Raw genomic sequence first — 25990 nt, 5'->3', positions numbered from 1 at the left:
TTATTTGTTTTTTGTTTTTTGAAACAGGGTTTCTCTGTAGTTGTCCTGGAGCCTGTCCTGGAACTTGCTCTGTAGACCAGGTTGGTCTTGAACTCATAGGGAACCAACTGCCTTTGCCTCCCAAGTGCTGGAATAAAGGCTTGTGCCACCACCACCTGACCCATTTTTTCACAGAACCCTTTGCACAACTAAATTGGAGTTGATCCCTCATCCAAAGTGCTTGGGACCAGAAGTGTTCCAGATTTTAGATTTTTAAAAAAAATTTTTGGAAAATTTGCATATGCATAATGAGATAGCTTTGGGGATGAGAAGCCAAATCTAAAATTAAGTTTAATTTCTGTTTCATACATTATCTTATATCCAGCCTGAAGGCCATTTTACATGATGCTTTCCTTTTTTTTTTTAAAACCGAGACTTATGTTTACTGTGACTTAGCCCCCAAGTCCGGTGATGAGATTTGAACTGGTGGCTATACGATGGGATTTAGAAAGTTTTGGGTTTGGGGTTTTCAGATTTTGGGGAGTTCAAGTTAGATTACAATATCCACCTTACAAATGGGGAAGAGAGACTCAAAGTCTGGGCACGTGTCAGTACTCCATTGTGTTGGCTCTTATAACCAGCTGTGTACCCTAGTTGTGTACCCCACCCCACTGTCCCTGTGATTCTTGTGGCGTGTGTACCTTTGGTGGGACGCGAAAGAATTCTTTTTACATGGCACTCTTGAGTGTTTTAAAATAACTAGATATTTATTTAACTTGCACGGGGAAGGGGATGACTTGGCACAACGTGCTTGTGGTTTTCCTGCAATTATTGCTCAAGATAAGTCTAAAGTAATAGAAGTTATGTGACTTAAAGTGGATTGAAGGGAAACACTAAGCATCAGGTAGCCTAAGGATAGGGCATGAATAGCATGCTGCAAGACTGGACCTCTGGGAACACTTCCCTGTTGAGGAGTGAGAACCGTACCCCAGATCCCAGCAGCTCTTGAGGCTACCCAGGGGTGGACAGGTCTCAGTGATTCCATTCAGAACACACAGTGAGCTCTCTGACATGTGGTACCTTTTCTTCCTGTACCGATAGATCGCTCTAAAAGGCCCTACGGAGCGGAGCTCAGGAGGTGAGGAGAAGTGTTGGAGGACCACATCTTCACCCTGCCAGGAAAGGTCTTGTCTCATCGCTCCTCCAGACCTCACTGCAGCCCTGTGCAGCTGCAGAAGAAGGTGAATCTGCTGAGCACCTAAGGAGTCACAATACCCTGTGCCAGCAGGCTACTGCTTTGCACTAGTGAGGAGAGGACCATAATGCTGGGCCCTCACTTCCCACCCCCACCCCTTGGACCCGGTGAGGGGAGGCCTGCCCCTTGCACCTTTGAGATTCCGGATGGGAGCTACAGGTGCCTGGCTCTGGAAGCTGAAGAGAGCAGCAGTGAAGATGGGCTGCTGGGAGAGGCGAGGCTTGGGGACCTGGAAGAAGAGGTGGCCAGCAGAAGCAGAGCCAACCATGGGACACCACAGCTATCCAGAGCCTCAGGCATAATCCAGCCATCCAGCTGTTCCAGGGAGGCTCGAGGTGGGTTCCAGCACAACGACAGAGCCAGCCATGACTGGGATGTGGTACAGGCCCGGAAAGTGATGACAGCAGGTGGCAGCCCCAGCCCTGGGCCCAGAGTGACCCAAAAACCAGGTAAGTTTGTATTCCTTCTCCCTAGGGTCATAGAAAATTCCACAAGGTCTCAACCAGGGACTTTTAAAGCATGTTTTCCTAGGATGTTTATTTAACAATGACTACAAGTCTTCCAGCATGTCCAGATCTGCAGCTGTGGGAGGTGGGCACCTAGGTAGTGTGTGCAGTTCCAGCTGTTTGTCAAGTAGAAAGCCCTTATCTCACTTGGTTGAAAAAAAAAAAAAAAAAAAAAAACCACTCCCCCTCCCACTTGCCCTTTAACCATTATTGGTAGTGAGTGACTTGGAAGTCCCTAGCACCTGAACTGGGCAGAGCCCCCTCATTAAACCTACAGAGCTCAGTGGCAGCTCTAGACAAACAGACACTCAGACAGAGAGTGGTCATTGCCTCGCAGAAGCCTTTCATGTAAGCCGACCTCTATGGGGAAACTGAGACTCAAAAGTGGGAGAGTGCTGGCCTGGCCTGGGTCCCTCAGCATATTGATGACTGAGCTAGGCAAAGAGTCCTCACTCAGGCCTTGGTTCTCCATCTGTCAGAGATGAATGGCAAAGGCAGAAGCCTTGTCACCTGGATTGCAGCAAGATCCAATGACAGCTAGTGGAGGGAGGAAGATTGGTTTCTCCTGGGGCCAGACAGTGAGAGCTGGGGTCTGCTGAGGCACAGTAGATTACTCTGAGTCACCCCAGCTGCAATGGCAATGCTACAGTGGTTCACACTGGGGGTGGGGCTGGCCCTGAGCTGAGCCACCATCTGCCCAGGCAGGAGAGCTGCTGCCAGCAAGTCCCCAGGGTGCAGAGTGTGTGTGGGACAGTCCTGGGAGGGCTTGTGCGTCAAGAGAGTGAAGGAACACTTCATTTCTCTGCAGGCGTTGCTGATGCCAGAGCTGGCACTTCACCAGCCTTCTCACCCACTCTGCTCTCTGCAATAATTCTCTCCAGGCTCTGATCATCCTTGGTCACAGGCCCTGCTGAGGCATGAGATATGCAGAGAGCTGGGCAGGAGCAGTGAGGGCCTTCAGCACCTCTAAACGGGGAAGAGCATCCCAGAGTCAGCCTGAATATGGGTCCTCAGGTACCTGAGGAGCATTGTGACTTGCTCGCTCCCTTTCCCCAGGGCCACAGCTGGGTCAGGAGGCAGGATGATGGGTTATCAGGCCAGTGCTCAGTAGTCAAGTCCTAGCAAGTCCCTTTGGTGAGCTCATTTTTTTTTTTTGTTTTTTCTTTTCATCTGTGAAAATAGAATAAAAGTGGGAGCCATTGAAAGGGCGCCATGGTCTTAGCTGTGGCTGTTTTCGAAAATTTACAATGCTCTAGGTAGCTGTGTAAAGTGAAACGGAAATGATCCTTGCTGGCTGGACGGCCTAGCTGCTGGTGGTTGAGCTGTGGGAACAGGGTCTGTGTATGGCTTCCTGCAATCTCACAGCAGAGCCCATTACACAGATGAAAGATAGAGGCTCAGGAATATAAGTGACTTGTCCAGGAGGTGACTAGCATGTTCAGCCATGGTTGTTTGACTATGGGCCTTGTATTATTAGCTAGGATCATATTCTGAAATTGTACTTTTTGCAGATACCCTGGAAGGGTAGCAACTATAGGTGGGCTAGAGAGGAGAAAAGATCACCTTTAATTACCTTGGCGGCATCTTACAGCCTGTGGGTCTTTTGACTCTCTGTCTTACTGTAGCTTTCCAAAGAAGGGCGGGTGAGACAATGGAGACTCAGAGATCAAGTCACCTGTCCAAAGTACACAGTCACTGTCAGCCCTGAGACTCTCTGGGTCCTTTTCTTGAACAGCCCAATTCATTTGTCTCTTTCCTGTCCACCCAGTTGGTTGAGAATTCTAGGGACAGAGGGGCAGAAGCGGCCCCAGGAGGAGAGAAGGGAGCAGTAAGACTTCTCAGAGGAAGCTGGGTCTTGCTGAGGAGTGGAAATCTGGGTGGTCTTAGATCTAAGTCTCAATGGCTTTTCTTCTCCCTGGGATGGGGAGTGACAGGTCTCTTCCCTCTGCCTGGAGAGCCAGAGGGAAGAAGTCTGGGGAGCTGCCAGGTTATTAGCAGCTTAGGGCTTCCTCTCCAAGCTTCCTCTCATTACAGAGAGGATCATAAGCATCTTCAGACAATCACACCCATCCTTCCGCTATTAAACCTGACTTTCTGGAGTGCTGCCTGGCAGCCTGAGGTCCAAGTCATTCATCTTCTGCCTGGGGCACCTTACAGACCTTGATTTGGGGAATCAGTGGATGCTGGTACCAGCCGAGCTGGGCAGAACGGGACCTTTGGCAGGCAAGAAGGGACTGCAGCCTCAAGTTCAAGGTCCGTGTCAGCAGTGGCTGAGAGAAGTCTGATATAGGAATATGATCAGGCCTCTGCCAAGCACTAGGTGGTTCACAGTTCACCAAGAAAGAGCTCTGCTCTGTAGCCATCTTCTCCACAGTCCTCTTCTCAGTCAGCTGACTGGACCTGGCAGAGAGGGTGGAGTCTGCTATGCCGATAGAGACAGAAGGACAGACGCAGAAAACGACAAGTGTGCAAAGTCACCCAGTAGATTGGTAGCAAAATCAAAGGCTGAAACCCAGACTGCTTCTGTTTTCAGATGCTAGGCTCCGTGTTGAATGTTTTATACAGACGAGTTCATTGCATCCTCTGAATAGCCTTAGGGAGTTCAGTCTTGCCACTGCCGCCGCCGCCTCCTCCTCCTCTCCATCTTCTTTTCTTTTTATTTTTAGACAGACTTACTATGTTGCCTTGCTGGCCTGAAATTTGCTAAGGAACCTTGTGCAGACCTTGAGCTGCCATCTCGCCACTGCTGGGATTCCAGGTGTGCCTTCCATACCCAGTTTGTCCTTTTCTTGTCTCTACCTTACAGATGAGGAAACTAGGCACACACAGAATTTTAAGAGCTGTGTTAAAATTGCAATCCAATGGCCTGTAGGTGGAGGAGTTGAGATTTGAACCCTGAGAGGTCTTGGGCCCATGCTTCTAAATACTCTTTCTGCTGCCTTGTTTCCATGGAGACAAGGAAGCAGGCTGTGTTCTTCCACCCACCTAGGGCTGGAAAATGGTTGTTCAGGCTCTGAGAGTGGGTGGGAGACCCAGCCAAGCCACACCCCTCTTCTTCAGCTGTAACAGGGAGACCTGTAAGCCACTGCTGACCCAACTTTCCTTTGCCAGTGGCCATTTGATGGTGAGGGTTGTCTAGAGGATTCTGGGGCCTTTGCGGTGTTAGACACTGCCGTGAGCCTCAGAAGAGTAGGAGGATAGGGGTATGGGTAAAGACTGTACACATAGTAAGTCTGCCCTGGCCACATCCATCTTGATGAAGCAGAGGAAAATGAACTACATCTATTTGATTAGACAGAGAGTCTGGTCAAGGTCAAGGCCCCTGCCCCTTAGGCTTCTGGGAAAGAATAGATGGCACAGGAGGCTGGGCAGGGAACTTCACATCCTGGTGACTTCAACGGGAAGGTGACAGTGAAGAGCACTGCTCACAGGTTCATATATACCTTCCTGTGCTGTTTGATCAGACATACATACCACATACGTCCATAAACACATGTGTACACCATGATTTAGACATGCCACATTCTCGGACAAACATTCTTCTATATATGACCTTTTAAGTTTACTTTTTTTTTTTTTTTTTTTTTTTTTTTTTTGAGACAGGGTTTCTCTGTATTTCTTTGGAGCCTGTCCTGGAACTCTGTATATCAGGCTGGCCTTGAACTCCCAGAGATCCACCTGCCTCCTGAGTGCTGGGATTAAAGGCGGGTGCCACCAACTCCGGGCTAACCTTTTAACTTTATACATGTGTGAATGCCATCAAACCCTGGCACATATATGTGCACTGGGCAAACACTGGCACATATACCCCCAAGCAACCCATCATCCATCTTATCATAGCACATGTGGACAAGTGTCTCAGGTTCGTTTGTATAGCTTCTATCCCACTTCAGCTCATGCAGACACATGTAAGTGTTCTCACACAAGTACAGTTTCCTGGAGACTAGAGTTAAACCATGTTCTTTTCTCTCTTGCCTTTGCTCACCACTCATGGCCTGTCCTCCAGGCACAGCCACTCCTGCATATCCACTGTCACACACCCACAGGCAGATGGAGACACTTTCGCATCTCTTTCTCTTTCACAGCCACCCACACAGTAATCCTAGCCTCTCTCTCTCTCTCCCTCCCTCTCCCTCTCTCTTTCCCTCCCTCTCTCTCTCCCCCCTCCCTCTCCCTCTCACCCACGCACTGTTTCCTGGATTTCTACAGGCTGGGCTGCAGTTACCTCCCTATTGAATATACTAGGAGAAAGCAATCTCTTGCCTGGTACCATCACCAGGATATCTTCTTGTCCCCCACCCAACACAACAGGACACAGGCCTGGGAAATGCCCTGAAGCCCACAAAGCTACACAGAGGGGTGGAAGGGGCCAGAATGGATTTGCCTCCTACGTCACCTGACCTGGTGCACTCAGAGCCTACCCACTGGGGACAGGGATGGTCTAAAACCTGAACATCTTTCTCCGTCTGTGTTTTAGAGGACCTTGGGTCTGGTGGGTGTATATCAACATATTTCTAAGTTCTTTTATCAGAAACCTAAACAATTCTTGGAGACAAGTGACGCAGGAGCCTCTCTGGCTGAAGGAGTGATCAACCAGTGTGGTCTTCCTTCCGAATTGCTAGGGATATGAAGGTGCTTATTAACCAGTTTCCAAGTCCACCGACGTGGGATCTACACTGGAATGTGATGCTCCCACTGAAGCACAGTGACAATTGCCATGGCTTCTGCTGAGCTCAGCCTAAAGGGCATTCTGCAAAAGTTGGGGAGTCAAAGACACACAGCATCTCTGCCCTTGTTGCTGATAGCTAATTAATTCAAGGGAAGACAACATGCTGACGACAGCCCTCCTCAGCCTCTTTGCTTAAACCCTACCAAAGAAGATAGTTACTGGGCTGAGATAACTGGGGTAGGGGTGTTGTGGTTCTCACTTGGGGGGACAGAATCTCAAAGACAGATTTTTAAAGGAGGGTAATAGGTGGAGGGAAAGAGAAAGGGGCAAAGAGATGGCGAGGCATGGAGAAAGCGAATGAAAAAGAATTTAAGGGCAGAACTACAGGTCCACAGAAACACACAGTAAGATGAGGAAACGGAGGGACAGGGGCAGCTGAAAGTGAGATGTCTAGTGAGGACGCGAGGAGAGAGCAGGATCCGCCTGGAGATGAGGCTTCTGTCAAAGGGGGAAGGGGGTGTCATACCCTGGGGGCTGGGCGGGGCGCGGAGGGGCGGCGCTAGGGCCCGGGGGAGCGCACAGCAGGAGAGCAGCGCCCGCCCAGAGCCCGCGGCTCCTGCTCGGGTCCCTTTCTGCCTCCAGCGGCCAGGACCTTGCTTCGGGCGCTGAGCGGGCGCCGCTGCTGGGCGGGGTGCGGGGATCTCGGGGCGGGGCTCACGCATGGACGTAACCAGGTGAGCCAAGGCGGCGGCGCCCGGGAGCTCAGGGACCGCGCACCGCTGCTGGAGGTGAGTGGGGGGGCTCGGGGCTGGCGAGGCGCCCAGTGAGCCTCGCCCTTGCCACCTGCGCAGTTGCTCGTACCTCCCCTGGAGGAGGTACACATCTGGGCTCCAGTCCCTGCATTCAGGGTGAGCTTTGCCAAGTTGCTTCTACACGGAGCCTCAGTTTCCCCATCTATGCAGTGCAGGCTGGAGATATTTCAAGGCTCTCCAGCAGCTCGTAAACCGGAGGACGCCCTGTCCCGGGGCTCTATTTTCCCTGGCTGTGTGAGCTTCAACTGTGTGTCCCTCTCCGAAAGCCTGTCCCTGAGGGGGGCATGCTGCCCCCAGGCTCAACAATGGGCACCAGCTCTAGCTCTGAGCCCCTGCCCGCTCCGGGAAATCCGGCTGCAAGACCCAGGCGCCTGCGGGTGAACAGATGAGAGCGCCTGCGGGGGCAGCAGGACTCACTGTGCCGGCGGGCACCTCCACTTCCCGCGGGCGGAGCGGCGGGGCAGAGGGAGCTGCAGTAGTGCGGTGCGCAGGGTAGCCACACCGCTACACAGCTGGGAGTTCCAGGACCCAATCCCACCTGGGGAAATCAAGACCTTCATGAAGTTCCCCTAGGGACTTCTGGGCCTTCCTTATCCCAGTCTCACAGCACGGGGCATACTGCTCTCCCTTTTGCTTAATTGTCAGAAAGGAGCCGGCCCTTTCTGACACTACACTAAGGAATGAGGAGAGGGGGGAAGGTCACGCCTAGGGCCTTGGAAAGACCTCAGAGGAATCTAGGGGAAAAACCTTCTCGTTCTCCCTCAACCCCAAGTTCTGAGCCTAATTTTAGATGGGGATACCGACCCCTCCACATCTGGGTTTTCACAAGTTGGGTAACAGCTGAGTGAGAAGCCTCAGGTGGCCTGTATCCTATCCCTCCCTACCCACCCCGGAGTGGTAGGGGGCCCTGCAGTAAAAGGCCTTGTAGTATTTTAGGCATGCCCCTCCCTTCACTAGAGCCCAGAGAGGTAGGGAGGTGGACCCTGAGGGGGCTGCATTACAAAGCCAAGTATGATGTTGGCCCTAGGGACAGTCGGGCTGTCCCACCCTAGTTGCTTTGGAAAGTGGAGGATGAAATCTGATGCTTGTCATCAGGGTACAGTGGGGTGCCTTGCCTGCAGTCAGCCTGCCCTGTCACTGACCCAGACCTGGCCCCTAGCCATGTATGTGTGTGTTGGGGTGGGTTGGGGGTCAGAGGCATAAAGTAAAGCTGATGACTGTCCCTCAGTGGGAGACAGAAATCCCTGTCTGGAGCTGACCTGCTTTTTTTTTCCACATTTGAAGCTGGAAGAACTAACAGCAAATATTTGCTTCCGGGCCACCAAGGCTTTCAGGCACCAATTTTTAGCCTGCCCCCACTTTGCAAGCCACACCCTATCTCCTGTACCCCTTTAAACTAAGTTGCCACTGAGTCAGTATTTGCACAGTGTGTGTGGGGGGGATCAAGACCTTTATTTAACTCTTTCCTCCCTTGCCAGCTGTTGTCCTTCTACACTGTCTGGAAGGTAAGGTAGACATATTTTATTTTATTTTATTTTGGTTGTGCCTGGTTTCTGGCTAGCCAGCTTTGCTCCCGCCTTCTTATCACAATGAACCAAGCCTGCGGGCTCCTTTTAATGGACTGATCAATGCATCTCCATCTTCTGAGTTAGGGAGGTGGAGGCCAGGGAGGGGAAGAGTTTGTCAGGGCATTTCTGAATGTAGAAGGCAGCAGAGCCCTTTAATAAATGGGAGGGGCACAGCACCCTAGGGCATCAGGAGGAAGGCAAGAAACACAGGGGACCTTTCTGTGTGTCTTTCCCTATGGTCTTCAGAGCTAATACCCAGAGGCCTGCTTAGGTGAGAAGTTTATATTCTGCAGTTCCCTACCTACTTAGGCTGCCTTCCCACAAGGCTGAACACACCTCCAGCCCAGGGGCCTGGCCTGGGAGGCACCTTTTCCTTCAGGGCAGTTTCTAGGCTTCCAGACATGAGCTCATAGGAGCATTTGATGCCAGGAAGGGAGGGACTGCGGGGAAGCAGTCAGGACTGCCCAGATCAGGATACCATGGGCTCTAAGTAGAGTGGGCACTGTTGTCAAAGACTTTCCAACTCTGTCCCATTGTGATGAGGAAGCAGGATCGAAACAGGCCAGGGGAGGTCAGCAGGGAGAGATGGGAGCCAGGCTGAGTGCCCCAACGATAGTACCAGGCTGACCTCTCTTGCCTGCTGGCTTGCCAAGTGACCTTGGTTAAATCCCTTGCCTTCCTGGGACCTCAGTAGCCCTGGCTAGCAATGGGTGGGGGGAAGGGTGCTTAGGAACTAGGTTATAGTAGAAAACAGGCCAGTCAGATTCTGCCTTCAGAGGGCTTGCTATATATTTGTATTTGTACATACATACATACATACAGTATACATACATGTACATACACACATAGGGTTGGGCTTTTTGTTTTGGTTTGTGAGACAGAGTCTCACTATGTATCTCATGCTGTTTTGGAACTTGCTTTTTGCTCAGACTGACACTGAACTCATGAACAGTCTCTTCCCATCTTCTGAGTGCTGAGATTACAATAGATATATGCCACCTTACCTGGTTAGAAGCTAGAAGCTTTGTCTAAAATTTTAAAATTACATTTCTTTACTTATATGTGTGGGGGGGGGGCATACACATGGTATGTGTATGGAGATCAGTAGAAGCTGGTTCTCTCCTTCCACCATGTGGGTCCCAGGGATTGATTGTACTCGGATCATTAGGCTTGGTGACAAGTGTCTTTATCTGATGGACCATCTCACCATGGACACTTTCATTTTAATTGAGAGACTAAGACAAGAAAAAAAGGAATGAGTAAGTCAGCAAGGTAATTTCAGAGGGGTGGGAGGGTATGGAAAGAAGCCCACTGTTGAGATGGAGAGCAAGCAGAGGGGCTCCTTTGTGGGCAGGGAGGGCTTATCAAGGGCCATTGTGGCATGGAGGTCTGACTGGTATTTGAAGGGTGTTCAGGGCTTCTTGGAGGAAGCATGTCTAGAAGAGGACCCAGAGTCTTCGAAGGTACTGGTCTGGGTCTGGGAGGGTACTGCAGAGGATGGCGAGTGGTTTATCCTCACAGCTGGGTGTGGGTGGTGTGTACTGGCTGCAGGTTGTAAGTCCCCCCCCTCCCGCCCCTTGGGGGGGCTTTAAAATGCAGGCTAGCTGGAGGGAGGGCTTGATCTGCCACTGGGGAGGCTCTGTGAGTTAGGTCAGTGTGTGTATAGAGTCCTTTGTGAACTATCCTTGGACACTGGGGCTCAGTTATTACTCAGGGTGACCGGAGGAGGAGTCTGCATGACACAGCCCCCAGGCCTTGTGATTCCAGAGGCTTACCCAAAGCCCTTTCTCTGGAATGAACTCTTCACCGACTGGCTGATGCTGACATTCCATCACCCTGGGTTCATCTTTTCCACTCAGTAAGGCAGCCCACTGTGGGTCTGTGCTGACCCTGCCCTGCCCTGCCCTGCCCTGTCCATGTCCCTGGATGCCACACTCTATCTCTGTGTCACCTGCTCCCCGAATGGCTGGCACATGAATGTGTGGTCAAACTTTGGGGTTTCATTCCTGACTGCCTGAGAGTTTATAAGTACATTATGTAACCCCTCTGGACTCTTGTTTCCTCATCTATCAGACAGAGACAATACTAGGCCTTGTAGTATTATGAAAATGGAGTGAGTTGATGATGAATATTTAAAAAATGAGCTACTACTTATTAATAGTATCCAGTGTTTTGGTCTCCATTAAAATAGCAAACCCTTGAGAAAATGGCCTCTTGCCCAAGGCTCCTCATATCTCCATGTAAATTTCTTCTTGATGTTTGGCCAGGGTGTTTTGGAGGTGACAGGATGAGCCAGCATAATGGATAGGGCCTAGACTGAGCTTCAGGGTTAGCTCATAGACTAGTCTTGAGCAGCCCTTTGCTTTCTTCAGGCCTCAGGTTTCAGCTGTAAGGAATGAACAGGAAGATGGGAGGGAACTACTTTGTAGATCCCAAGAGCACTGACCTGGAGTAAGGAAGGAACAGTTAGACGAGACCGTGGTTAGGACAGTTGAGACCCTTGTGTCCAGTCCTGAATAAGATCTCTTGGAACCAACATGCTCCATAAATAAAAAACAATTTTTGAAAAGTGTTTTTTTGTTTGTTTGTTTGTTTGTTACTGTATTCCAGTAACTGTGTTCCAGATCAGTCTTGCTGTTTTATGAATGGGAACCTGAGGCACAGAGTGGCTAATTCAGTGAGCTTCAAAGACTGACCTCAAGCTTTACTACTGCATAAAACAGTCCAGAGAGGCCAAGCCACCTTCTCCAGATCACAGAGTGTTTCCTGATTTTCATTATCTCTAACCCTCAGGCCCTGGCAAGAGGAGCCTCCTGGGATTGGGGGCCCAAGCCTCTGACATTGGCATATGAGACACCTCCTTCTTCTTTCTTTCCTGCCCTTCTTCCTTGTGGGTAGGTAAAGGATGTCTAAATGTGCACCGTGGGTACAATGGGCAGGCAGGGGTAGCCCTGCCAGAGTGAGTGTGGTTGACACTGAAGAGCTTGCAAGGATGTCAGTGCTTGAGCTGTAACCACCCGTGCAGTCTGACATGGCCCAGCTCTGTACAGACAGGGAAACTGCAGTCAGAGTCCAGAGACTGGTCCCCACCTCCCAGACAGTTGGACACTCCTCATTCTTGGACTCTTGTATCCTTTTGGGTGCCATGGAGAGACAGGACACAGGGCCCTTTGAGAGCATACATGGGATTGGGGGTGGGGTGGGGAGGGGACTGATTAAAAAATAGACCGTCATGTGCATGGGGCCAGACATGCCACCACCAGCCTCTGGCCATTTGCCTTCCAGGGACCCAGCTGCTGGGCTCTTCTCAGGCCTCCTGCTGAGAGTCCCATCCACCAACCCTTGGCTCCGCGCCTGAATCCACAGGCGCTCAGCCACTGCTACTCTCTCCCCTCCTGCACTCCTCCTAGCATCCGGCAGATGGCGCTCTCATGGAGCTTGGGTGGGCCTGAAGCTCAGCTGGTGGCTTCTAGCTGTGCCAAGGGTGTCTGGTGCTGCCATGCACTGGTTGTGTGGCCTTGAGTGAGACCCCATCCCTCTCTGGGCATTAAGCAATGACAGAGGAATGGGATTAGTGAACATGCTTTCTTTACAACTTTAGAAGTCTTACCCAGGTTCCTTCTCCCACCAAAACCTGGTAAACAGTGCTAGGGACTCCACGCCAAGATGTGGCATGGCCTGTATAGGCCACTGGGCCCGCCTCAGAGAGTAGCGGGGCCACGGGGCAAGGTCTCACCCCCAATTTATCTTGAAAAGACTGTTCTTAACAGTTTCTCTGGTTGAGTGAGATTCACAGGGAGGTGAAGGCTTTGCAAAATGAGGTGCAAACAGGTCACTCCTCTGTTCTTTTCTCCTGGTCCGCAAATGTTTGTCTGACCCCAGCTGCAGCCCAGGCTCGGGAGGTCATAGCCAATGTCTCTGCCCCGTTAGGGTGGAGCGGACTGATATTAAAACAAACAGTGGTGGAATCTGATGAGTCGGGAGAATATTCTGAGGATGCCATGGTGATGTGTCACTCCCAGGGTAGAGAATCTTACCACCTGCAAGCACCCCAAAGAAGGAAAAGTGTGGTCTGAAGGGCAGAAGGGGGCTCAAGGCAGTGAATACAGCTAGGCCAAGGCCCTGAGGTGAGAAAAGGTTCCTCACATCTCCGCAACTCTGATGAGCCTTTAGAGGAAGGCCAGCGGGGCTGGAGTGTTAGGAGGATGAGCCATCCCAAAGAGACATGCCTCACGGGGCAATGGAGATAGTCATCCCGGACTGGAGCCCCAAAGAGACTTGAGGGGACACTAGGAAGGAGAAGTCTCTGGAGCTGTGCCAAAGGCTGCCTGCATCCCCTTTCTTGTGATAGGTGCTGTCAGTGGGCCCCATACTCAGCTACTTCATAGATGGCTGCTCGCAGAGCATCTGGAGCCGCCCCTCTCTGCCTGGATCATTGTGCTTGTGTGCACTGCTCTGAGCAGGGTATGGTGGTCCAGCAGCCTCAGGTCAGAGTATGTCCTTGAGAAGGCAGCTCAGAGTCCCCTGAGGCCAAAACCCTGGGTGTGGCAGTTCAGTTGCTTGCACTCTGTGGAAGCCTTTTATTTGGACTCGGTTTCCCAAACAGTGTCCTAGAGGGTAGGTTTTTCTTTTTTTTTTTTTTTTCTGCTCTCAAAATGGGGCCACGTGGTTGCAGTGGCAGCATTACTGGAAATGCAGGTTTTCATGCCTCGTACCCTGCAGCCACCCCCCCCCCCATTACAGCATGTAGTCTAACAAGTGCCCTGCACCATTCCCCTGTGCTCCAGAGCATGAGAACTGTTCTAGGCCAGGCATTTTCAAATGTGGAAAGAGTTCAAGTCCATAGATGCTTCCTCCCTCCCCAAGGTTTTACATATAGTCTTGCCAGGCCTCACTTTTACTCCTTAAGAACTTGGCCACTGGCCTCTAAGCATCCTCAATTCTCTGGGGTCTCCTGTCTTGAGAGTCTAGAAATGTGGGCTAACAAGGAGAGTAGTTGGCAGGCCACTGCTTTCATTTGGTGTCCTGTCCTCCTCTTCACTTTGGGATCCCTGGAAGGGTAGCTGGTACTATTCTTAGCAGTGGGGAGGAGAGAACATACTGGTACATTATTTATGCCTCTTCGTCAACAGGGCTCCCAGGACAAGGCCTTTACAGCCTGGCCTTCGCCACTGTTGTGACAAGTGCGTCTACTATTTAGCCCTGAGGTGAGAAAGTGCTTGGCACCAGGTAGAGAGGAAAGTGGTTTCCTAGGGTCCAAGCTTGGCAAACTATTTTAGTGAACCCACACCAAGAAGGTACATGATCTGAAAAGCCCACTGGGCTCCAGAAAGCATCCCAATAGAGAGAGCCCTGACCTCGCCATCATGAAAATCCCATTCCCAAATAATTACTCTAGTTGAGTGAGATTGCATGGTGCCACAGAGGTGAAGGCTTTGTCATCTGGCCTGTCACCCCACTTTGGCCTGTAAAGCTCTTGCTGGTAAATGGAATGTGAAATACAGTGATGAACCTGGGATGTGACTCAGGGGGTAGAATGCTAGCCAAGCATGCCTGAACCCTGGGTTCGGTCCTCAGTACCACATAAGCCTGGGTGTGGTGGTACACATCTATAATCCCAGCACTTGGGAAGTAGCTGTAGGAGGACAAGGAGTTCAAAGTCATCACCAGTACATAGCAAGTTTGAGGCCAGCCTGAGTTACAAAAGACATATATGCAGTTGTACATATCCAGTGTGTATGTACACTGACAAATGAAACAAGACTCTCTGCTTCCAAAAGTTAGCATGTTAGTCAGAGCCCACACACCACCATCGCCGGTGCATGAGCCACGAGCCTGTTGATGGGTACTTTGCATGTGTGTGACCAAGCCTTGCAACCACCCAACAGGGTAGGAATTAGGAGACTGTTACAGAGGTTCAGCAGATGGGAGGCTTGCTAACGGTCATCACAGCTCATGATTAGGTTAGTTAGGACAAAATGATTGTTTTAGATCAAATGCCAGCAAGTAGTTTGAGGGCGTTGGGGCTCTTCATACAGCCCAGTGAGAGAGAAACTACCATGCTGGAAGATTAACTGGTTGAGGTTGTCCCATTGCTAGGGAAGCTTGAGTTGTTGAAGTCACATGTGTCAGAGTTTCATGAATAAAGGCCAGTTACCCTGTGGCTAAAACCAAATTATAAATGATGAGTGGATTAGGCTGGAGGTGGCAAAGCCTTGGGCTGGAAGCCAAAGGTTGCATGCTCTGAAATCCTGGGATGTAGAATGGCCGTCTCTGGGTCTTCCTCCCTACCTTATGCTTTTTAATTTTTCTTAGACAGTCTCTTGCTATGTAGCCCTGGATGGCTTAAAATTTGTGGCAACCCTACCTCTACTTTCTAAATTCTATTGGTACAAGCACATACCACTACACCCAGTCTCTGCTTCAGTTTCCTAGTCTGTAGAATGATGTAACAATCCCTGTTCTGCCTGTGTTTCTGAGGGATGAAAAGTGCCATGGAAATTACCAAAGTGTTGCGAGGACTTAGATGGTTTATGCTCACTTTAGATTTTTGTGTGTGCAGCTATATCCTCTTCATTAAGTTTTCTACTTAGCACACAAAACAACTAGGTTTCATAATGACATTATCACCCACAGCACTATGTGTAGGTACTTGTCAGTAAACATTGCTTACACCCATCTCACATAATAAATTCATATTGTTGAATATCTTTTTAATTAATATTAAGGAGTCTTGTTTTATTTCAGATCAAGTCTAGGCATCTATGTGTTTGCTAGCTAGGAACTTAACTTATGAGTTGATCTCTTGAGGCCCAGCAACTAACCTGGCTGTTTACCAGTGTCCCTTAGGTGGACCCATAGGTACAGACTGGAGCCCAGGAATTGGCATGGGGATCACCTGCAAGTTCTGATCTGATCTGGGTGAGAAAGAAAGGAGCTTGCTGAGGCCTCATGCTGGGGCTGGCCTTTCCCTCCCACTCCTCAGCTGCCCTGATCACTGTATAGGAAAGAGCTGGGGCATCTGTGGTAACAGCTGATGATGCTGACAGTGGCTGTCGACACACTCAGTGCCACACAGGTACTTTACAGAGCTTAGCTGTTGTAGGGGTGGAATGGGGGACATTCTCTAGAACAATGTCTAGAGACATCCTGGGACACTCAAGTACCATGTGGTAGATTTTAATGTGTCCCCGAAGAGAGAGGCTCTGACAGAGGTGCAGAGTCGTGGATTTGAAAGCATACCATTGGAGTACTGGTCCCTTTCCAGCCGCGTGTGCCTGTGACAAGAGCTGTTGGTAACTCCATACCTGGAGACTGGGTAGCCTGGAGGGACACATACCCTCCCACAAAGTGTGTACCTGTTTCAAGTGTGCCCATGCTGGCCCACTGCATGAGCACAGTGTACTGCCATGTATATGCCTGCAGGCGCTCACGTGTCTGTTTAGTATGTGCATGCCTGGGTGGGCTGTGATGTGTGTCATGCAGATTTGAAGCAGGCAGAGCCTCTGTGTGGGAGCCTGTGTGCAAAGGAGAGAGTTGCTGCCACCCGCTGGTGTCTGCTGCCTTAAGGAAGGAGAACAAGATCCCAGAGAGAAGGAAGTAGAAGGCTGCTGGAAAAGACTCTTTACTCGTTTGGGTGTGATGTAGCTTGCCTCAGGACCTTAGCACAAGCTGTCCCTCTGCCAAGCCACTCATTTTCCTTGAATGCCCATGCCTCAGACACCCCCCCTCCCATGGCCTCACTCAGAAATGCTTTCTCTGTGAAGATGACCTTGATTGCCATAGTTAACTTTGCAAGTCACCCCTCCACAGGCTCAGACCTACGTGTGTATTCATTATCTTGTTCCCTTACTAAACTTTGCATATTTTTGTGCTATTTCTCTCTATGACTGTTAACAGTGTCCTACCCTTAGTTTGTGTGATAAATATTGGTTGAATTTGGGAGTGTGTACTTCTTATGCTTATTTTCTTGAAATTGTCTGGTTATCCTCTCTCTAAGATGTGATATACCCGAGGCTACAGTGTGTTTTCTGGGACACATTTGAAACTTACATAGCTATTAAGATGTTAAGGATTGGTCCCAGTGCTATCCTCCCCGCTTTGAGGAGATGGGTAAACTAGGTCCAAGGAGGTTTAGGAGTTAGCTCAAGGCCACCCAAATGCAACAGTACAGACACCAGAATCGAATGTCCAGGCCTCCTATGTCCTTTTGTAGTTTGAGAAAAATGGGAAGGCAGGATTGGCTCATTTGGCCTCTCTGGCAGGGTTCCTGTTGGGTCCAGGGGACAGTTAGGCCTGGGAATTGGTGAGAAGAGGCTGGCTGTGGGGAAGAGAGAGGCAGAGGGGGTGAGAGACCAGGAGCCCCACCCAGCCTTGCAAGGTTCTCCAGAGGTGGTAAAGGCTGGAGGTAGCCGTGGCTGGAGTGATCATGACCTTAAACCTTGTAACCACCTCTGCAGGTCACTCACTGAATGGTGACTGATAAGTACACTGTCTTTGTTGTTTGTTTGTTTATTGAGGTAGGATCTCAATATGTAGCTCTGGTAGGCATCTAACTCAACAGAGATCCACCTGCCTCTGCCTCTTGAGTGTTGGGATTTGCTACTTATTTGCTCTTAGCTACTTATCCTTGTTTTTATTGAGGAGGAAGTTGGGACTCGGAGACAGAGATACAGTGACTTACTCAGGGTAGGTGATGGGCGACCTGTTGCACAGTAGGTAAAAGGGTGGGCTACCTGGAGGAGGCGCCAGCTGACAGGATGGGAATGTAAGGCAGGTGCTGGAGACCCACAGCTGACTCCTAGCCTAATGCTGTGAGGAATCCTCAAATCTCAGAGCCTTGGTTTCTTTGTCTTTAGAATGGAGATAAGAATACTTAGAGCTCACGAGGATAAAGTAAAATGTTGAAAGAATGATTCTGCGTAAATGAGGAAGACCCCGTGCCTGGATGTGGTGAGTGGGCGGCTACTTGAGGAACAAGGGCACCTGGCCCCTGACAGGTTTGCTGTGGTGACTACCTGTGGTACCACACTGCGGGGACATCCAGAACCTCTGGCAGCTGTGAGCAAGCCTGAGCCCCAGTTTGGTCTTAAACCCTTTGTGAGAGGCAGCAACAGGCGCCGTCTCAAGAAAGGCACGAAGCAGTGCTGGGTTCCCATGCTGTCTACCCCAGTGAGTAGCCCAAGTGCCAGCATGCTTGTGCTGTCATTATCATTCCTCCTGTGTTTTTTTCTCCCGGGTTATTTATTTTTCTGAGAGGAAGGAATGTGGGGAATTTACCACAGGGCTGGCCTTCATTTTTTTTTTTTTTTTTTTTTTTTTTCTTTTTCTGCTGCACAGCAGCCTCTTCTATATGAAGGAAGCGGCAGAGAGACAGATGGCAGAGTGGAGGAGGCAGAGGGTCCTGGCTGACTGTGGGACTGTGCGGTGTGTGTTATATAACCACCCAGAGGCCCAAGGCATATCCCACAGTGCACGCAGCCCAGGGCAGAGCCTCAAAGTTCCTGGGCTCCTGTGAAATGATACCCGGCTCACTGCATGCACACTGGACTCCAGGCAAGGCTGCTGTCACTTTCCTTTGTCAAAGGCTTCTTCTCTCCATCTTGCTTTGGGCCATAAGGGTGGATAGGGCCAGACTACCTTGAGTCTTCTGGTGTCTGAAAACTATTCCTGTTGCTTGGAGCATCCCCTCATCTCCATTTAGGAAAACCTAAGGCAAATGCTGTCCTTTCCAAGAAACCTTTGGATTGCTTTATCCTATTTCTCTCTCCCAGGCTCTGTGTTCACCTGGTACTCCAGGGAATATTCTTCTTCTTGAGTTTGACACAATGACTTGGGGTTTCATCTTCCATCCCACCCACAGGCTTGCTGTTCATTTTTCAGCCTCCTCACCCACTAAGAACCACTCTCCAGTCTAGAATCCAGATGAATCTGGAATTTGGCTCCAGGGCTGAGCGACGAAGCAAAGCTGAAGACACAGAAACCTTCCTTGGATGTGGAGGTGCTGGTCCTTCAGTCCACACTTACTGAGCCCCTACTGATCGTCTGGGCTGAGGCATTTAGAGATGCTAGAGGCAGGCCTTGGCATGGTGTTCAGAGGAAAGGCCTCATCTTTGTGTAGGGCCCAGAGTACAGCAGGCCTTGATGAGCAGAGATAAAGGAAAGGTCTCTTTCCTATCCTGGCTTGCTACCTTTATGTCTCTGGACCTTTGTGTCCCCAGGATTATCCGTATGGTCTGTCTTGTGCTCCTGACTCTTCCAAGAGACCTCATAGCCTGCAGGCCAACCTCTCTTGTAGGTTCTTGTCCTCCTAGGCCTGAACTTACCTGTCTCTGGTTACCATTTTGAATTTTGTCTTCTCTCTCTCTCTCTCTCTCTCTCTCTCTCTCAGATAGGTCTCGACTGTGTCACACTGGCTAATTTGGAACTCTCAGAGATCCTGACTGCCTTAGCCTCCAGAGGGGTAGGATTAAAGGTGTGTGCCACCATGCCTGTCCTCTTTTGCTTTTGTTTTAAAATTCATAAATTTAAATTTTGTGGGTGTTTTGCCTGCATGTATGTTTGTGTACCATGTGTGTACAGTGCCCGTGGAGGCTAGAAGAGGGTGCTGAATCTTCTGAAATTGGAGCTATAGATAGTTGTGGGTGCTGGGGACTGAGTTTGGACCTTCTGCAAGAGCAGTAAGCCCTGTTGGCCTCTGAGACATCTCAGAGGTTTTTGTTTCTGTTGCTTTGTTTTTGTTGTTGTTTCCTAATAATTGGTCAATTTTTTTTTTAACACAGGTCTTACTTTGTAGCCTTGACTGGCCTGAAACTCACAGAGATCCCCCCTTCTCTGCCTCCCTAGTGCTGGGATCAAAGGCGCGTGCCACCAGGCTGGCTGGTCTGTGGTTGTTGGTTTTGTTGTAGACAGTCTTCTGTAGCTGGGCAGGCCTCAAACTTGCTGTGTAGCTACACACTGAACTTCTTATCCTCCTGCCTCCACCTCTGATGCTGAGATTAAGGTATGTGCCACTGTATCTCAACACAAGGCTTTTGTGCAGGCTAGACAAGTGCTCCACATTGTTCTGTTTCCCCAGCCCTCTGACTGCCATTTCTAAGATTCTGAAACCTACCTGATATACCTGAGTGATTTAGCCAGTAGGACAGGCAAGAGGGATGCTGTGGCAGCCGGGTCTTACCAGGACCTCCCAGCCCTTTTAAGGCCCTGGTCGGCCAGCAGTCTGTCTTTGACGTGCAGGGATAGTTGGCAGTTGAGCTGAACTTGTCTTCCTCTCTATCTGTGCCTGTCTGATGCCCCTTTGACAGAGGGGCAGCAGGGTGGTGGGGGGATGGGGCCAAGGGACTGACCAGGAGCATCTGGAACTCAGCAGGCGAAGAGTGGCAGTTGTCATCCTCACCGAGGATGTGGGCAGGAAGGGGTGCAGGGGTGGAGCATGTGTGGCCCTGCCCTCAGGCTCCTTTAGTCTCTGGGGACAGTAGACCCGGACCCTGGGTGTCATGAAACAAACACTGGGAGGGACACCCCAGTGTTTGATCTACAGTGAGTGACCTACAGCTCTAACTAGCCATGTGACTTGTTCCTTGTCACAGCACCTCTGCAAGACATGTCTTCTCTGAGGTAGAGATGAGGTCACTGCTAGCCATGGGGCCTGCTGTGATGAGAGTGAAGCAAGGCCCTGTCACAGCTCCTGGCAAACAGCAAGCTGTCCCTGAAGGGAGACTGCTTGCAAGTGATGATGGCCCTGGGCGGTACAGTTTAAGCCCTGACAGGCAGGGAAGACTTTTGGGAGGAGCCAGTCACCTTCAAATTGGGTGAGAGGCTGGGGGCGTGGGACGTGTAGAAAAGAGAGGAAATAGAGGGCTTCAAGAGGAGAGGTTCGAGATCCTGTTTCCAGGCAGGAACTCAAGGGCAGGAGTGGGAACCGGGAACCACTGTGCTTTCTGCTGTTGCCAAGGACATAGGAAGAAAGAGTCCTTGCTCAGGTAGCTTTGCTATCGGGACCCTGGAATGCTGGCAAGAGGAATACCCTTCTGGCTCTCCCATGGTTTGGGGTTCTGAGCAGGAGAGAAGCAGGAAGCTGGGAGAGAGGACAAGTGAATCTGGTGAATCTGGCTGCGTGGGGTGGGTTGATTGGCGGGGGAGAGACTGGAGGTGGAGAGGCCATTTAAAAGGCGGTTGCAGAATCGTTTTCCTGATAAAGAGCTGGGCTGACTCATCTGTGGAGGAGAGAAGTCATATCTAGCTCCTCCCGGTACAGTAAAGGTGGGATTTTCCTCTCTTCATCAGCCAAGAGCTTGGCTGCCTGTCCCAGAGGCTTTGAGAACGGAGGCCAGCGGCAGAGCATCCTGGGGAAGCTGGGCTGCAGGGAGGACCCAGTCAGAGTGAGTAAGCCAAACACTCAGAGGAGCCTTTGGGGTTTGGGGTGTGACTCAGGGCATGTGGCATCCCCTGTCTGGCCTATTTTCCCTCCCAGTACCAGGAAAGAGCTGGATGGGGACTTCTGCCAGTCTGCTAGTAGCAAGACTACAGCTGGCCCTAGGGATCCTCACTCCTACCCCGGTGTAACCTTTGTCTGGCAGACCTTCTCTCCCAAGTGTGGACCATTGCACAGGGAGATGTGTAGGTCTGTGTCCACTGTCAGAATGCACTCACCATGCTTCTGGCATGGATGCATCCTTCGGGGTCTGTGTCACTTCCCTCTGCAGGGAGGATGTGAGGCTGGGCTGGCAAAGGGGCTAGGTTATTACTCAGACCTCCTCATTTTCCTGACCCAGCCAAGCCAGAGGCTGTATTGTGGCTGGGACATCAGGTCCTTCCTGACCCCACCAGGGGGGCAGCTTACACAGCCTGTTTACCCATCCTGTTGCCAAGGTTCCCAGGCTGCTACAATGGGCTGCCTCACGCCAACCTCTGTTCCTACCTCTGGCTCCCATCCTCCGGACTGGCCTTGCCTAGACACTCCCATTGACGGCAGTAGTGTGGAGAAACATTTCCTTGAATTCTCAATGCCCTGACCTTCTGCTCTGGCCTCTCTTCCCCTGCCTCAGATCCCTTCCTTTGACTCAGATGGTCAAAGTGATGGGCAGGATTAGGGGGCTGCCTACGAAAGGCAATCAGGACCAGGAGTTGGAAAGAGAGCTTGTTCCTGCTAGAGCAAAAGTAGAGCTCGGAGTTTACTGACTCCTAGCCTTCTAATCCTCCTCCTCCACCGGCATTTCATAGCCTGTCATTCATTTCTATCTTAGTGAGAATAAGTTCATCAGCCTCTCCTAAAAGGGAGAAGTGATAGGAAGCAGCCAAGGGGCATTGCTATGATGGGCAGATGGGGGTCTGTAGACTATCCTTCAGGGACCCTGAAGCTTCCTTGACGCCCCTCCAGCTCAGGCCCTGAGCTAGAAAGCCATTCAGACTTCCTGAGTTCTGAACTGTAGTTCTTCCACTTAAAGTTGTTTGACAACCGAGTGGGCATCTCTGAGCCTGGCTGTCATCTACAAAATGGGAGTAGCAACAGTATTATCTTTTGGGATCACCACCTTATAGATGAACAACGCAGAGAGCACAGAGTGCTGTCCACAGGCCACGTGAGGCCTGTGTCATGGCATCCCCACCTTCCTGAGGCAGTATTATGTCTTTGAGCCTCTCCTCCACTCTGCATCTGCCCTGTATCACCAGACTCTAGGCAGCTCTTCCTTCTCTTCATCTACCTCCAGTCTTCCTACACCGAAGGTCTGTATTTAGGGCTGCTGTCCAGAGCTCTATGTGAGCCTTCAGAGACCTAGGCTAGAAGAAAGGCATCATGGCCTGTGCCACAGCCAGGCGGTGAGGGCTGCTGGTCCCTGTGGCTGGGGCTCACCTCTGACCTCTCTAAAACCAAGAAGCAAAATCTTACACAAGTTTGCCATTGCCCTAGGAGACTTTAGTTGGCACGTCCTCTGTTGCTGTAAGAAGAGACTCCAAGGTACCTTTCGTTGGTCCAATCCTGCCCTATTCCACCCCTATGTTTGTGCAGGGTGACAAAAAAAAAAAATTGCCAGGCTTGTTGGCTGGGTTGGTCCCAAAACTCCTGTTAAATTCCTTTTTTTGTGGTGTCACTGCAGCTGGTCTTAGGGGCAGAGTGCCACTAGGAGGAGACTCATTCCCCTCTGGCTCCTTCTGCTATTCCTCTTGGAGCTTAGGGACAGCTCCAAACTCATAGGAGGGGAGGGTCATTCAGGGCAGGGCAGGCTGTGACGAGCCTGGCTGGAAGTCAGCAGCCTCCTGGGTCACCTCCTCCTTGTGACCCTTCCTTTTCCTGCACCTCCCAAGCTGGCTTTCTCCCCAAGGGCCCTTCACACGGACACTTGAAGACAGGGGCTTGGAGAGTACAGTGTGGATGTGAGGGGTCGTGGGGGGGGCACAGGACTGTCCTGAAACAGGTAAGGAAGGGGGGCGTGGTAACATTCAGGGACGTGGAGTGGCCTGGATACTCAAACACCAGATCGCTGTCAATCTGCCTTACACTGCGGGATCCTGCCAGCCAGGTGTAAAGATAAGGTGATAAGAGCCAGGTGTAAAGGGAGCTCTGTAATGTTGGCCATCTCACTTCTGCATTCTGGTCTTTGGTTTTTCTCATCACACAGTAGCAGTTTGCGCCTCATAGGGTCTCTGTGAGGACCCAAGAACACATGTAAAGAGCATGTGAGTGTGTAGTGTGTGCTTAACCAGTGTTAGCTGCAACTGCTGCAAGTGTGTCATAAGCAACATTGGTGGGACCTTTGTCCTGGGTCATATGGGATGGGTTTGTGAATCTCCAGGATCTGTCAGGCAGTAAAGTAAAGCTGTTCACTGGCATGGCGGCGGCGGTGGCGGTGGGGTTGGTATGGCAGCGGTGGTGGGGTAGCGGTGGCGGTGCACAGAAACACACCAAGCTGTGGGAGCCATTGAATGAGTTTATGGATGAGAGGTCTGTACCAGTGGGAGACACACCACAGAGTCACGAGCCCATGCCAGCTGGCTGTAAACAAGTTTTGCACATGCAGGGGTATGACTTTAGGGGTGCAAGGATTGTGTGGAGAATTGTGCTGTGACAGCCTCCTCTGAGATGCTGAGACTCTGATGCTTCTCTGTAACTTGATGTGTGTCCTTCAGGATACTGTCTGACCCCATGAGCAGAGTGGGTCACAGTAGCCAGCTCCTCCTGGAGTAGCATGAGCCTTCTTCAGACCCCTTGTACTTGTGATCTCGGGGTGGTCCCCAACTATATTCCAGCTAGGGAGTGCATGGCTCTGGGAGGAGGTAAGAGCTTGCCAAGATCATAGGGATAGCCCAGCCAAAGGACTTGGCTTTGGGCCAGCAGACCTGTTTCCAAGCCAAGCAGAGGAGGTTGACACTGCATTCCCTATGACTTTCCCATGTGTGGAAACCTCATTGTAGCTGTCCCAGGGGAATAATCTGGCTGATCACTTCATGTTTTACACAGTGGGTAACTGGGGCAGAAGAGGAATACCACAGCTGGAGTAGTTCTGCACTGTCATTGTGGCCTGAGGGGGGAGCTACAGGTGTAGTAGATAGACAGGGGAGTGGAGCCAGAAAGCCATGAAGCTTTTACCAGGTCTCTACGGACCTCTCCTTTGAGTCTGTTGACTCCGGGGCTTCGCCCTGGATACTTGCTGGATCTCAGTTTCCCCATCTATAAAATGGGGTAGTAGTGAACTATCTGTCTCCTCTGTCGAGGCACTTCCATCTCTCAGAGTCCACGAACTCTGAGCCAGGCTGGCAGGATGCCTAGAAAGACTGTCCCTGGAGACCCATCAGCCTGTTGGGCCAGAACTAATTAGGGTGAGTTAGGAGGGAGGGCAGGGTCAGATTCCTCAAGAGCTAATTAGCTTCCCACAGTGGGGGAGGGGTTTTCTCAGCCACCGACTTAGTATGACCCTGGTCATAGACCGATTTCTCCAGCTGCCTGTGACTCATCTATTCAGGCATCTTTGTTTATTCATTGTCCAACAGTGTCGAGCACCGAGTGTATGCCAGCTGGGCACTGTGGACAGAAAGAGAAATGGTGGCCTCACTTAATAGGGGGCCGACCCCTGACCCCTGTCATTGCCATTTCCCACTGCCTCTTCCCCGAGAGAGACCAGGAACACAGCTATGGACTGACTCAGCCTTTGCCACCTGTAGCTGGGTGGCCTTGCGTCTGTCAGGACTCTTTGAACTTTCTCATAGAAGTTTCTCTCTTCTATACTACAGGCACACAATAGCTGTCACCCAGTGCACTTGGAAGATGAATGAATGCAGTGGGCCACTGTGGCCACTAATCAGGGGTGGGGACACTGCCAGGCTGCCACAGCTACTTTTTCATGTGAATGTATTCTTTCCTTTTTTTTTTTTTTTTTTTTTTTTTTTTTAAGACAGGGTTTCACTGTGTAGTCTTGGCTGTCCTGGAACTCACTATGTAGATCAGGCTGCCCTCGAACTCAGAGATCCACCTGCCTCTGTCTCCCGAGTGCTGGGATGAAAGGTGTGCACCACCATACCTGGTGTATTAACCTATTTTTTTAAAAAAAGTCTTGGAGGCAGGTGAGATGTCTCAACAGGTAGAGGTACTTGCTGTGCGAGCCTGGTGACTGAGTTTGATTCCCAGAACCCATGTTAAGGTAGAAGAGGCCTGACTGCACACCTTATCCTCCACCCCTACACGCTTCCCCACGATGATACAACTTAAAATACCTTTAAAAATAAGTCTCAGTAGCATCTTTCTGTATCAAGCAAATGACCATACTCTGAATTTGAAATGATGAAGGACCCCCAGGAAGGCATATGGAAGGTATTCTGGGGTGTCTTTGCACATTTGGGAATCTTTAGGCTAAACACTATTCTGGGAGTTGGGGTCAGAGAGGTAAACATTTCAGGTGACAGAGCTGTGCTTGAGATGAGAAGATAATTACAAGGCCTTACTTGGTCATGCCTTGTCTTTCTTCCTCTTCCCCTTCTTTAGTGTCAAGAGAGGCAGCGTTGGTGTGAAACACTCTCAAGGGGTGAGAGTGGCCATGGCCAGGGGGCCATGGGAGATGTAATTAGTGAGGTGACTAGGTTTGGAGAAGTAGTGTCTTAGCATCCTTCTAGGGCAGTCCAATGGGCAGGCCATCCTGAACAGTGGATCAGCTTCATCCCTCAGTCTTCATGACAGCTGATTCTAGGAAACCCAAGGAAAGATGAGA

General features: G+C 50.7%; 1 protein-coding gene across 3 annotated transcripts in view; it reads left to right on the top strand.

Annotated features, from left to right (window-relative positions):
- Positions 1–1254: 1254 nt before the first annotated feature.
- Synpo (synaptopodin) overlaps positions 1255–25990 on the top strand; it is a 34470-nt gene continuing 9734 nt past the window's right edge. The window contains exon 1 of one of the 3 annotated variants that reach the window (XM_051201142.1): positions 1255–1683. In XM_051201142.1, coding sequence (XP_051057099.1) covers positions 1302–1683 — 382 coding nt within the window. In that variant the 5' untranslated portion in view covers positions 1255–1301. Of the gene's footprint in view, positions 1684–20989; positions 21177–25990 lie in introns of those variants that run through there. The other 2 variants (XM_051201143.1, XM_051201144.1) reach the window with 2 other exon arrangements.

This window comes from Phodopus roborovskii, unplaced genomic scaffold (genome assembly GCF_943737965.1).
Source record: "Phodopus roborovskii unplaced genomic scaffold, PHOROB, whole genome shotgun sequence".
Lineage (NCBI taxonomy): Eukaryota > Metazoa > Chordata > Mammalia > Rodentia > Cricetidae > Phodopus > Phodopus roborovskii.
This window is presented reverse-complemented; position numbering and strand designations above follow the sequence as displayed.